The sequence below is a fragment of the Bombina bombina genome, chromosome 11, assembly GCF_027579735.1.
Source record: "Bombina bombina isolate aBomBom1 chromosome 11, aBomBom1.pri, whole genome shotgun sequence".
Taxonomy (NCBI): domain Eukaryota; kingdom Metazoa; phylum Chordata; class Amphibia; order Anura; family Bombinatoridae; genus Bombina; species Bombina bombina.
This window is the reverse complement of record NC_069509.1, coordinates 81,678,908-81,692,646: the sequence shown is the minus strand read 5'-3', so window position 1 is coordinate 81,692,646 and position 13,739 is coordinate 81,678,908. Positions and strand designations below refer to the sequence as shown.

The window sequence follows — 13,739 nt, the reverse complement described above, 5'->3', positions numbered from 1 at the left end:
GTGGCCAAATGGAATAAAACTGTGTCTAATTCTTGTCCTAAATGTTGTCTCCACGATCCAGATTTAGCCCACTTGCTATGGGATTGCCCTAAGTTAAATCAGTTCTGGTCAAAGATGGAATATTTTCTCTCAAATATAGTAAAAAGGAGAATACAGTTGACGAAAAACTCTGTTCTTTTTCTGATGACCCATACTTCTTGGGATAGTAATGTGAACTTTATATTATCAGCAATAATAATTGTTAGGACACTTATCTTTAAGAATTGGGTTACCTTTAAAATACCTTCTGTTTCAGAAGCAAAGAAATTGTTACTCGACTCGGCAATTAAAGCGGCCTATGAACTTAAATTAGGGGGGACGACAGGGAAAAAAATTCTATAAGACGTGGAAAGATTTTGTATGCTCCCAGGGTAATGAGGTTGTACTTTATATAGAACAAATTGTTAATATGAAGCTGAATTAGGGAGGGAGAGAGGGAGGAATAGGTGGAGGACAGAGGATTTCCCCTTTTTTTTTTTTTTTTCTTTCCTTCTCGCAGACACAAAGAGAGGAGAGGCAAGGAGGGATCAGTTTAATTTAAGTATGGAATTGGAGGGCTATGAATGAGGTATTTTTTTTTTTTTTTTTCATTTTGTTGTTTCTTGGAATACCACCAACAAATCTTTGATGACTATGACTATGTTGTTTGTTTTTATGTTTTGTAATATGTTTTTGCTTTATGTTGTTGTTTTTTCTTTGTTTCATCTTTGTAAAATAAAGTTAATGAAAAAAAAAAAGAAAGTTGCTTAAAATTGCTGCTCTATGTGAATCATGAAAGCTTAATTTTGAATAGAATATTCCTTTAATGTAGTAAAAGTCCTTAAATAATATTTGGAAACCATTGCAAACAGGATATTGAAGGCTTATTGCCTTTCCCCCTCAATTTTCTGGTTCCACAAAGGGAAAGAAAACTTCAAGAACCAGTTGACTTTTTCCAGCTATCCTTATGACCTACAAGTTTGGGTGGAAATCCCCAGTGTTTAAGGTTATGATGCTTTCTACCAGAGCCATTGGTTTTTCATGGACCACATTTAAGTCTTAGTGGTACAGTGGTGCCAACACGCCTTTGTCACTTTTTGTTTACATTTATTAAGTGTACCAATTCAGTGTGTTTGCTTCTTTGTAGGAAGCATTTGGCAGCAAGATCTTGGAGAAAGCATTTCCTCAGTCCTAGACAAATATGTTTTCTCTGTATCTATCCCTTCATATAATTTGCATTGGTAACCAGTAAATATCCTATGGCCTTACAGAATAACAGAATTCCAAATTTATATTTGAAATATATCTTAATGTGTGCTTATTGTTGGGGACAGTTTACTTTCTCCTTGTATCTCAAAATAAGTCCTACCTTGGAGTTAAAATAAGCATAATTCATCTGCTTCACCTCTCTGCCAATCCCTTCACTGGCTTCCTCTTGCCTCCATGCTTAAACACAAAATTCTCACTCTGACATACAAAGCCCTCAACTGCACTGCTCCCCCCTACATCTCAGACCTTGTCTTCAGATACTCTCCCGACCGACCCCTTCGCTCTCTGCCCACAATCTCCTACTCTCCTCCTCTCTTGTTACCTCCTCACATTCCCGTTTACAAGACTTCTCCAGACTGGATCCCATCTTGTGGAACGCTCTGCCTCGCTCCACAAGACTCTCCCTAAAGACTGTACTATTCAGGGATGCATACAACCTACACTAACCTTTCCTAACTCCACTGCTATCCCCTTGAACCCCTTAGCATGTAAGCTTTTGAGCCCAGCTGTTTGTAGATCACCTGAATAAGAGCTGATAGCAACAATGCAACTCTCGGCAGGGACCTCTACCCATTTGACCCCCTATAAATGCTATCTTGCATACCGCCCAGAGGCGTATTATGGCCTAGGCCAAAAAGGCTGGTGCCTAGGGCAGCAGATTTGGGAGGGGCAGCACATCTGCCCTATCCTCTCTCTAAAAGTCAGCACACAGTACAGTGAGCGATAAAGTGCAGGATTTTACAGAGAAGACCAGGCATGCGCACTGATTAAGGTCGCTCTTCACAGGCAGTGCTCCTTTAAACCGTTGTTTCATTTAGAGCCGCTGGCATTTTTGCAGTGGAAGAGTTCTTGGTGAGAAACTTGCCCCGGGATATGCTTACAAGGTGAGGCTGGAGGAGAAAGCCTTGTGCCGATATGCTGCCTCCCCTTATCAGCTGTGGTGGTTCTGCAAGCGCAGTGCTTATTGCAGGTCTTAGTAACTAACAGACTGCATGCGTATGTGCACTACTTAGATCAGCTTGTGGTGTCTAATCATAAACTCTCAGCGCTAATGTATGTTAGCTACTAATATCTAGCTTTCTCTGCATTCATGAACCCATAGAGTAAATAGTAAATGAACACTTAAAAAGTTTCATTACTTGAATGATGGTAATTACTGTATGTTGTTCAATGTGAAGGGCAATGATTGTTTCAAAGTGTATTCTTCTTTCCCTTCCTTCCTCTTCTTTCTCTCCTTTCCCTTTCTCCCTCCCTTCCTCCCTCCCTTCTTTCTTTCTTTCTTTCTTTCTTTCTTTCCCTCCTTTATTTCTTTCTTCCCTCCCTCCTTTCTTTCTTTCTTTCCCTCCCTCCCTTCTTTCTCTCAACTCCCTCCCTTGCTCCCTTCTTTCACTCCTTTCTTTGCTTCCCATCTTTTCCTCCCCTCCCTCCCCCCTTTTTTTCTTCTTTCTCTCTCCCTCCCTTCCTTCTTTCCTTTCCCTCCCTTTTCTCCCCTCCCCTTTTTTTCTCTCCCTTCTCTCAGGGAGAAAATAGTATGAGATGCATGCAATTCAACCCACCTTTATGCAAGCGTTTTGCTAGCCCATTTTCTTTTGAATTGTTATGACAATTTTTAAACACTGACCCAAAAAAATATTAAAGGGAAAAAAGGACTTAAACCTGGGGGGGGCAGGAGAATTATGAGTGCCCCGGGGGCGGCACAAAACCTAAATACGCCACTGATACTGCCTTTGTTTATAGCGCTGCAGAATCTGTTGGCGCTCTACAAATACCTGATAATAATAATAGAAAGGGTATAAATAGGGGAAAGAAGTGTACTTTTGGATAAGTTTCTACCTACTTTAAGTGGCAAGAAACTAAAAATCCACTGATCAAACTTAGGTTATCAACCAGATTATGACCAAATTGATTATTAATACATGTGTTAGATAAGGGAGTATAATTAAAATGTAATTGAAAACCCAGATCTTGGAATTCACATGAAAATAATGATGTGCTTTTCTTTTGATATTTACAGAATTTGATAAGTTCTTAGAAGAACGAGCTAAAGCTGCAGAGAAGGTACCAGACCTGCCTTCCCCGCCCACGGAGTCCATCCCATCCATCAACCCTGCAGGCCAGAAGAAACAGGAGCGTACTGAGGATACACTGTTTGCTCTGTAAATAGATTTGTGCTCCTTGTGTTTCTGTACAGTATCCATCACATTCCCCCAGACAGCAGAGGCCAGGCCCAGCACTAACAGTTCCCTGTTTCCCTCATTCAGCCCCCATAATAGGGTCTTGAAGAAAGAGAAAAACAAAACTACAGCCTTTCACTTACTGCTTGTGAAAAACATTGGTAGTACAGTGTAGTTCCCATCACTCGGCTATAGCTCTTGCCTGTGAACTTTAGTTACACCGCAGATACTGCAGGCAAGGAGAATTGATATGCGTATCTATATACAAAATACTCAGGCCATAGCAACTAAAGCTAAGCCGCAGTATGCACATAGTTGTATGAAAGAAAAGTCTGTATTTAGGGCTATAAGCAAGTATGTATGTGTATAATGCTCTAGTCAGTTGGGGATATATGTTTTAGGTATATACACATCTTGAATGTGTATGCACGCAAAGGTAACAAATTATTGTAGGTGTCATCTTCTGCTAAGAACATAACACCCCAGGTTTGAGAATGTAATCTGCTGTCCTGTAAAGCAACTAATGGTAATTGGGGCTGTTAATATTGCATATTTTTTAGACCAATTCCTGTGGTTAAAGGACAACAGAACTTTGCCTCTTAGGCCTCTGGAAATCTCAGTACCATGGTGGTGTTTTGTGAAAGAGCCATTAGGTGAGGGGGCCTTGTAAAACTCTTGTAAATGACCCTTTCTGCTTCTGCAGGTTACTGCAATTTCATTGCATGCCTCATCTTTTAGAAAACAATTGAAGTTTACTTATATATACATATATATATATATATATTTAGTAATGTATACCAGAAATGCAATGTTTGCACAGCTTCCGTACCTCTCAGCTACTTTAGTTGGACTGGAGGAATGAGTATGCAACCATGTAATGCATTACCTGCATATATATAATATAGCAGGAAGTAGGAGGGATTACCCTTTTCTTTGGTTGGTTGTGTTCCATTTATAGATGCTTGCGTTCATAAATGCAGGAAAAATGGGAGAGTGTTTAGACAGAAATACATGTAAGATATTCAAGATACATATAACAATACTACAAAGATAAAGCATGTAGATAATACATGAATTCTTAGTTACCTAAGGTCTTGTCCCTTGGGTGCCATATTTCATTTGTACTAGTTTACCACAAAGGGAACATAAGGGGTCCATGAAAAGAGTTGCCTACAAATTGTAACTGTTACTTTATTTCTAGCACTGAAAGGGTTTTTATTGTACATCTGAGGTTATCACCATGGTGATACCAGACTTTTTTGGGGGAGCCTTGTATATGTGTTTCTGTAGTGAGCAGAATCTCCAGATGAGATTGATAGAGGCAGACATCTGAAGAAATCATTGGAACTTCTCATCAGTTAAAGCATCACTGCAGTTCTAGTCCAAATTCAACCACCATCTGGTGTTTAGTAAATGCATTTAAAAACTCTTATACGCCTCTCAGGTCTAGCAAGAATTCCCTTCATCTACTACAACTAACATGTATATTAGCTATCTTAAATTATTTTATATTTTATACATACAAACACTAATTGTAGTTTCTTAATTTGAAATATATTTATTTGATTTTTTTTTTCACCTTAATTTTATTGGATTTAGCTGTGGGTGTATACATATTTTAAAGAGTATATGAAATTTATAGAATTATTAATCCGTCCAAAATATTCTTCCCTTTGTCTGTTGGAAATCAATTTGTTTTGCTAAACTGTACTACTGTAGTGAAAATATGTAAAAAATATAAATAAATCCATAACAAAAAAAAAAGTGTTTGGATATTTATTATTGTTTTAATAAGATAATTTATTTTACTTAAAAAATCCAAAAATAAAATTGCTACAGGTGGAAACATTTGAAGCATATATGTATACAAACCAATATACCCTTAACCTACTAATGGTACAGAAGGACACTTTTAGTATTTATCTTGTATTTCTTTCATAAGATGGTAAGAAGTCCATGAGATATTACTCCTGGGTTTCAACTCGTAGCCACTAGAAGGAGGCAAATATTTCCAAAGCTCTGAGAGCACTTAATCCCAGTTACCTCTCTGGTATTCTAGTCTTTTCTTTGCCTTCTTAGGAGTATTCTTCGTTGAGAGGGTTCCCGAGATTGAATTTGAGGCCTATTTTCCCCTCAAAGAGCTGCTACTAAGAGACAGAGGGGAGATTGGAGTATTGGGTATTGACACAATTACTTTCAGTGAAGGGGTTAGTCACAAGCCTACCATCCGTCCCATTGCCTCTTCCTGTTGGGTTCTCAATATACTTCACACGGCCATGGACTTGAGCGAAGAAAGCAGGCAGCAAAGCGAAGTTCAACAACGCTAATTGCTTGTGGAGTTGTTAAAATGAGTCGGGATGGTTTTGCAGTAAGACTCTTCCTGCATCTCTGGACTCTAACTTTCATCCAAGCCCTCACTGAGATACTGACAGGATTACTTAACTCCCGTCCCATGTCGAAGAGTACTACTCTCCATAAGAGACGAAAACTTACTTCTGACACTTCTCTGCCAACCTCCTGGGACGAAAGGCAAAAAATGACTGGGGGATGAGGGAAGTGGGAGGAGTATTTAAGCCTTTGGCTGGGGTGTCTTTGCCTCCTCCTGGTGGCCAGGTTCTTATTTCCCAAAAGTAATTAATGCAGCTGTGGACTCTTTCCATCTGAAGAAAAGAAAAGTATCAGGTAAGCATAATTGAAGTTTTCTGTGACGTATACAGCAATAGATGGGTTCTCTACCGGAAGCAGTCTTTTCTGTGGCTAATATGCAAGGTAGAATGGTTGCATCTGAGGTAAGTGCATCCATTTCTTGCACTCACATAGCCTACAGGCTATTAGTAGGTACACCACTTTTGAGGTACATCATAGCCAGGTAACATACACAACAGACTTTATTACTTAGTTTCCCTTTATCTTTTTTTGAAATTTCTCAACTGTTACTTTGTTTCTGAGTGCAACAGACATTTTTCAAATATCTTATTACTGAAGGATAAGATATTTTCTTTCCTAAGACATGGAGAGTCCACAACATCATTCCAATTACTAGTGGGAATATCACTCCTGGCCGGCAGGAGTAGGCAAAGAGCACGACAACAAAGCTGTTAAGTGTCACTCCCCTACCCATAATCTCCAGTCATTCTCTTTGCCTCTATCAATGGAGGAGGTGAAGTTCGGTGTCTGAAGAAACTAATTCCTTTCTTTCATGTAATTGGCAAGAGTCCATGAGCTAGTGACGTATGGGATATACAATCCTACCAGGAGGGACAAAGTTTCCCAAACCTCAAAATGCCTATAAATACACCCCCTCACCACACCCACAATTCAGTTTTAGAAACTTTGCCTCCTATGAAGGTGTTGAAGTAAGTTTGTGCTTGATTTTCATGATTTCTTCAATGATGAGCGCTTCTAAGCATTCTGAAGCCCAATTCCTCTGTGTACTGTGTTTGTCAGAGGGATGTGAAGAGAGTATCGCCTATTGATTTTATGGTTTCCCTCACGGGAAATCTTTTCAAGGGTTCTCTGTTATCGGTCGTAGGGATTCATCTCCTACCTCCCTTTTCAGATCGACGATCAACTCTTATATACCATTACCTCTGCTGATAGTTTTCAGTACTGGTTTGGCTATCTGCTATATGTGGATGGCTGTCTTTCGGTAAGTATGTATCATTATTTAAGACACTCTCAGCTATGGTTTGGCGCTTTATGTATTAATATAAAGTTTTAAATATATGTATTTTACTTATTTGCCATGAGTCAGGTCTATGTGTATTTCTTTCATGTAATTAACAAGAGTCCATGAGCTAGTGACGTATGGGATATACATTCCTACCAGGAGGGGCAAAGTTTCCCAAACCTTAAAATGCCTATAAATACACCCCTCACCACACCCACAAATCAGTTTTACAAACTTTGCCTCCAAGGGAGGTGGTGAAGTAAGTTTGTGCTAGATTCTACGTTGATATGCGCTCCGCAGCAAGTTGGAGCCCGGTTTTCCTCTCAGCGTGCAGTGAATGTCAGAGGGATGTGAGGAGAGTATTGCCTATTGAATGCAGTGATCTCCTTCTACGGGGTCTATTTCATAAGGTTCTCTGTTATCGGTCGTAGAGATTCATCTCTTACCTCCCTTTTCAGATCGACGATATACTCTTATATATACCATTACCTCTACTGATTCTCGTTTCAGTACTGGTTTGGCTTTCTACAAACATGTAGATGAGTGTCCTGGGGTAAGTAAGTCTTATTTTCTGTGACACTCTAAGCTATGGTTGGGCACTTTATTTATAAAGTTCTAAATATATGTATTCAAACATTTATTTGCCTTGACTCAGAATGTTCAACTTTCCTTATTTCCAGACAGTCAGTTTCATATTTGGGATTATGCTTTAATTATCATATTTTTCTTACCTCAAAAATTTGACTTTTTTCCCTGTGGGCTGTTAGGCTCGCGGGGGCTGAAAATGCTTTATTTTATTGCGTCATTCTTGGCGCGGACTTTTTTGGCGCAAAAATTCATTTCCGTTTCCGGCGTCATACGTGTCGCCGGAAGTTGCGTCATTTTTTGACGTTATTTTGCGCCAAAAATGTCGGCGTTCCGGATGTGGCGTCATTTTTGGCGCCAAAAGCATTTAGGCGCCAAATAATGTGGGCGTCTTATTTGGCGCCAAAAAATATGGGCGTCGCTTTTGTCTCCACATTATTTCAGTCTCATTTTTCATTTGCTTCTGGTTGCTAGAAGCTTGATGTTTGGCATTTTTTTCCCATTCCTGAAACTGTCTTATAAGGAATTTGATCTATTTTGCTTTATATGTTGTTTTTTCTCTTACATATTGCAAGATGTCTCACGTTGCATCTGAGCCAGAAGATACTACAGGAAAACCTCTGCCTGCTGGATCTACCAAAGCTAAGTGTATCTGCTGTAAACTTTTGGTAGCTATTCCTCCAGCTGTTGTTTGTATTAAATGTCATGACAAACTTGTTAATGCAGATAATATTTCCTTTAGTGATGTACCATTGCCTGTTGCAGTTCCCTCAACATCTAAGGTGCAGAATGTTCCTGATAACATAAGAGATTTTGTTTCTGAATCCATAAAGAAGGCTTTGTCTGTTATTTCTCCTTCTAGTAAACGTAAAAAGTCTTTTAAATCTTCTCTCTCTACAGATGAATTTTTAAATGAACACCATCATTCTGATTCTTTGGACTCTTCTGGTTCAGAGGATTCTGTGTCAGAGATTGATGCTGATAAATCTTCATATTTATTTAAGATGGAATTTATTCGCTCTTTACTTAAAGAAGTACTAATTGCTTTAGAAATAGAGGATTCTAGTCCTCTTGATACTAATTCTATACGTTTGGATAAGGTTTTTAAAGCTCCTGCGGTTATTCCAGAAGTCTTTCCTGTTCCTAATGCTATTTCTGCAGTAATTGCTAAGGAATGGGATAGATTGGGTAATTCATTTACTCCTTCTAAACGTTTTAAGCAATTATATCCTGTTCCGCCTGACAGATTAGAATTTTGGGACAAAATCCCTAAAGTTGATGGGGCTATTTCTACCCTTGCTAAACGTACTACCATTCCTACATCAGATGGTACCTCGTTTAAGGATCCTTTAGATAGAAAAATTGAATCTTTTCTAAGAAAAGCTTATCTATGTTCAGGTAATCTTCTTAGACCTGCTATATCATTGGCTGATGTTGCTGCAGCTTCAACTTTTTGGTTGGAAACTCTAGCGCAACAAGTAACAAATCGTGATTCTCATGATATTATTATTCTTCTCCAGCATGCTAATAATTTCATCTGTGATGCCATTTTTGATATTATTAGAGTTGATGTTAGATTTATGTCTCTGGCTATCTTAGCCAGAAGAGCTTTATGGCTTAAGACTTGGAATGCTGATATGGCTTCTAAATCAACTCTACTTTCCATTTCTTTCCAGGGAAATAAATTATTTGGTTCTCAGTTGGATTCTATTATTTCAACTGTTACTGGTGGGAAAGGAACTTTTTTACCACAGGATAAAAAGTCTAAAGGTAAAAACAGGGCTAACAATCGTTTTCGTTCCTTTCGTTTCAACAAAGAACAAAAGCCTGATCCTTCGTCCTCAGGAGCAGTTTCAGTTTGGAAACCATCTCCAGTCTGGAATAAATCCAAGCCTGCTAGAAAGGCAAAGCCTGCTTCTAAGTTCACATGAAGGTACGGCCCTCATTCCAGTTCAGCTGGTAGGGGGCAGGTTACGTTTTTTCAAAGAAATTTGGATCAGTTCTGTTCACAATCTTTGGATTCAGAACATTGTTTCAGAAGGGTACAGAATTGGTTTCAAGATGAGACCTCCTGCAAAGAGATTTTTTCTTTCCCATGTCCCAGTAAATCCAGTGAAAGCTCAAGCATTTCTGAATTGTGTTTCAGATCTAGAGTTGGCTGGAGTAATTATGCCAGTTCCAGTTCCGGAACAGGGGATGGGGTTTTATTCAAATCTCTTCATTGTACCAAAGAAGGAGAATTCCTTCAGACCAGTTCTGGATCTAAAATTATTGAATCGTTATGTAAGGATACCAACGTTCAAGATGGTAACTGTAAGGACTATATTGCCTTTTGTTCAGCAAGGGAATTATATGTCCACAATAGATTTACAGGATGCATATCTGCATATTCCGATTCATACAGATCATTATCAGTTCCTGAGATTCTCTTTTCTAGACAAGCATTACCAATTTGTGGCTCTACCGTTTGGCCTTGCTACAGCTCCAAGAATTTTCACAAAGATTCTCGGTGCCCTTCTGTCTGTAATCAGAGAACAGGGTATTGTGGTATTTCCTTATTTGGACGATATCTTGGTACTTGCTCCGTCTTTACATTTAGCAGAGTCTCATACGAATCGACTTGTGTTGTTTCTTCAAGATCATGGTTGGAGGATCAATTTACCAAAAAGTTCTTTGATTCCTCAAACAAGGGTAACCTTTCTGGGTTTCCAGATAGATTCAGTGTCCATGACTTTGTCTTTAACAGACAAGAGACGTCTAAAATTGATTACAGCCTGTCGAAACCTTCAGTCTCAATCATTCCCTTCGGTAGCCTTATGCATGGAAATTCTAGGTCTTATGACTGCTGCATCGGACGCGATCCCCTTTGCTCGTTTTCACATGCGACCTCTTCAGCTCTGTATGCTGAACCAATGGTGCAGGGATTACACGAAGATATATCAATTAATATCTTTAAAACCGATTGTTCGGCACTCTCTAACGTGGTGGACAGATCACCATCGTTTAATTCAGGGGGCTTCTTTTGTTCTTCCGACCTGGACTGTAATTTCAACAGATGCAAGTCTTACAGGTTGGGGAGCTGTGTGGGGATCTCTGACGGCACAAGGAGTTTGGGAATCTCAGGAGGTGAGATTACCGATCAATATCTTGGAACTCCGTGCAGTTTTCAGAGCTCTTCAGTTTTGGCCTCTTCTGAAGAGAGAATCGTTCATTTGTTTTCAGACAGACAATGTCACAACTGTGGCATACATCAATCATCAAGGAGGGACTCACAGTCCTCTGGCTATGAAAGAAGTATCTCGAATTTTGGTTTGGGCGGAATCCAGCTCCTGTCTAATCTCTGCGGTTCATATCCCAGGTGTAGACAATTGGGAAGCGGATTATCTCAGTCGCCAAACGTTGCATCCGGGCGAATGGTCTCTTCACCCAGAGGTATTTCTTCAGATTGTTCAAATGTGGGGGCTCCCAGAGATAGATCTGATGGCCTCTCATCTAAACAAGAAACTTCCCAGGTATCTGTCCAGATCCCGGGATCCTCAGGCGGAGGCAGTGGATGCATTATCACTTCCTTGGAAGTATCATCCTGCCTATATCTTTCCGCCTCTAGTTCTTCTTCCAAGAGTAATCTCCAAGATTCTGAGGGAATGCTCGTTTGTTCTGCTAATAGCTCCGGCATGGCCTCACAGGTTTTGGTATGCGGATCTTGTCCGGATGGCATCTTGCCAACCATGGACTCTTCCGTTAAGACCAGACCTTCTGTCTCAAGGTCCTTTTTTTCCATCCGGATCTGAAATCCTTAAATTTAAAGGTATGGAGATTGAACGCTTGATTCTTGGTCATAGAGGTTTCTCTGACTCCGTGATTAATACTATGTTACAGGCTCGTAAATCTGTATCTCGAGAGATATATTATAGAGTCTGGAAGACTTATATTTCTTGGTGTCTTTCTCATCATTTTTCTTGGCATTCTTTTAGAATACCGAGAATTTTACAGTTTCTTCAGGATGGTTTAGATAAGGGTTTGTCCGCGAGTTCTTTGAAAGGACAAATCTCCGCTCTTTCTGTTCTTTTTCACAGAAAGATTGCTATTCTTCCTGATATTCATTGTTTTGTACAAGCTTTGGTTCGTATAAAACCTGTTATTAAGTCAATTTCTCCTCCATGGAGTTTGAATTTGGTTTTGGGAGCTCTTCAAGCTCCTCCGTTTGAACCTATGCATTCATTGGACATTAAATTACTTTCTTGGAAAGTTTTGTTCCTTTTGGCCATCTCTTCTGCTAGAAGAGTTTCTGAATTATCTGCTCTTTCGTGTGAGTCTCCTTTTCTGATTTTTCATCAGGATAAGGCGGTGTTGCGAACTTCTTTTGAATTTTTACCTAAAGTTGTGAATTCCAACAACATTAGTAGAGAAATTGTGGTTCCTTCATTATGTCCTAATCCTAAGAATTCTAAGGAGAAATCATTGCATTCTTTGGATGTTGTTAGAGCTTTGAAATATTATGTTGAAGCTACGAAATCTTTCCGTAAGACTTCTAGTTTATTTGTTATCTTTTCCGGTTCTAGGAAAGGCCAGAAAGCTTCTGCCATTTCTTTGGCATCTTGGTTGAAATCTTTAATTCATCTTGCCTATGTTGAGTCGGGTAAAATTCCGCCTCAAAGAATTACAGCTCATTCTACTAGGTCAGTTTCTACTTCCTGGGCGTTTAGGAATGAAGCTTCGGTTGACCAGATCTGCAAAGCAGCAACTTGGTCCTCTTTGCATACTTTTACTAAATTCTACCATTTTGATGTATTTTCTTCTTCTGAAGCAGTTTTTGGTAGAAAAGTTCTTCAGGCAGCGGTTTCAGTTTGAATCTTCTGCTTATGTTTTTTGTTAAACTTTATTTTGGGTGTGGATTATTTTCAGCAGGAATTGGCTGTCTTTATTTTATCCCTCCCTCTCTAGTGACTCTTGTGTGGAAAGATCCACATCTTGGGTAGTCATTATCCCATACGTCACTAGCTCATGGACTCTTGTTAATTACATGAAAGAAAACATAATTTATGTAAGAACTTACCTGATAAATTCATTTCTTTCATATTAACAAGAGTCCATGAGGCCCACCCTTTTTTGTGGTGGTTATGATTTTTTTGTATAAAGCACAATTATTCCAATTCCTTATTTTATATGCTTCGCACTTTTTTTCTTATCACCCCACTTCTTGGCTATTCGTTAAACTGATTTGTGGGTGTGGTGAGGGGTGTATTTATAGGCATTTTAAGGTTTGGGAAACTTTGCCCCTCCTGGTAGGAATGTATATCCCATACGTCACTAGCTCATGGACTCTTGTTAATATGAAAGAAATGAATTTATCAGGTAAGTTCTTACATAAATTATGTTTTTCCCTTTGCAGGCTAAATAGTTTCAGTATAGGAATCATGTTTGGGAAGTTTATTTAAACTTTTTTCTTACCTGGGGTTCAGTTTTTTTCAATTTGACTTTCATTTTTCGCAGGCAAATCTAGGCTTGCGAGGGCGCAAAATGCTGTTTTTTATTGCGTCATTTTTGGTGCAAAATCTTTTTTGGCGCGAAGTTGCGCCTTAGATGGCGTAAATGTCATAATTTCCTGCGTCTTTGTTGACGCTAGTTGTTTTGGCACAAAATTGCTTTTGTTATGACGCGAGTTGTGTCATTTCCTGGTGTTAGTTTTGCACCAAAATGTTTTAACTTCTTTTTGCGTAATGTGTCATTCTTGGCGACAAATTTAGTTATTTTACCCCTCTCCCTCTATTGCTCGCTGTTTTCATGAACTTTGAAAGCTATTATGCCTGCTTTTGTTTTTCTCTACTGAAACTGTTACATTGTGGAAATTGAATGTTTTGCCTAATATTATTTTTCTTTTTCTGTTACATTTTGCGAGATGTCTCATTCTGATCCTGACTCTGATGTTACTGTAGAAACTATGATGCCCTGGAACACAATTCTACAAAGCTAAGTGTATTCTTTTAATTTTTTAAGCTGCTGTTATTTCTTCAGCTCAATTG

General features: G+C 39.0%; 1 protein-coding gene across 4 annotated transcripts in view; it reads left to right on the top strand.

Annotated features, from left to right (window-relative positions):
- Positions 1–5,225, top strand: part of TOM1L2 (target of myb1 like 2 membrane trafficking protein) — a 367,857-nt gene extending 362,632 nt beyond the window's left edge. For all 4 annotated transcript variants that reach the window (XM_053694561.1, XM_053694560.1, XM_053694559.1 and 1 more), the window contains one exon: positions 3,302–5,225. In XM_053694561.1, coding sequence (XP_053550536.1) covers positions 3,302–3,447 — 146 coding nt within the window. In that variant the 3' untranslated portion in view covers positions 3,448–5,225. The remainder of the gene's footprint in view (positions 1–3,301) is intronic.
- Positions 5,226–13,739: the final 8,514 nt, after the last annotated feature.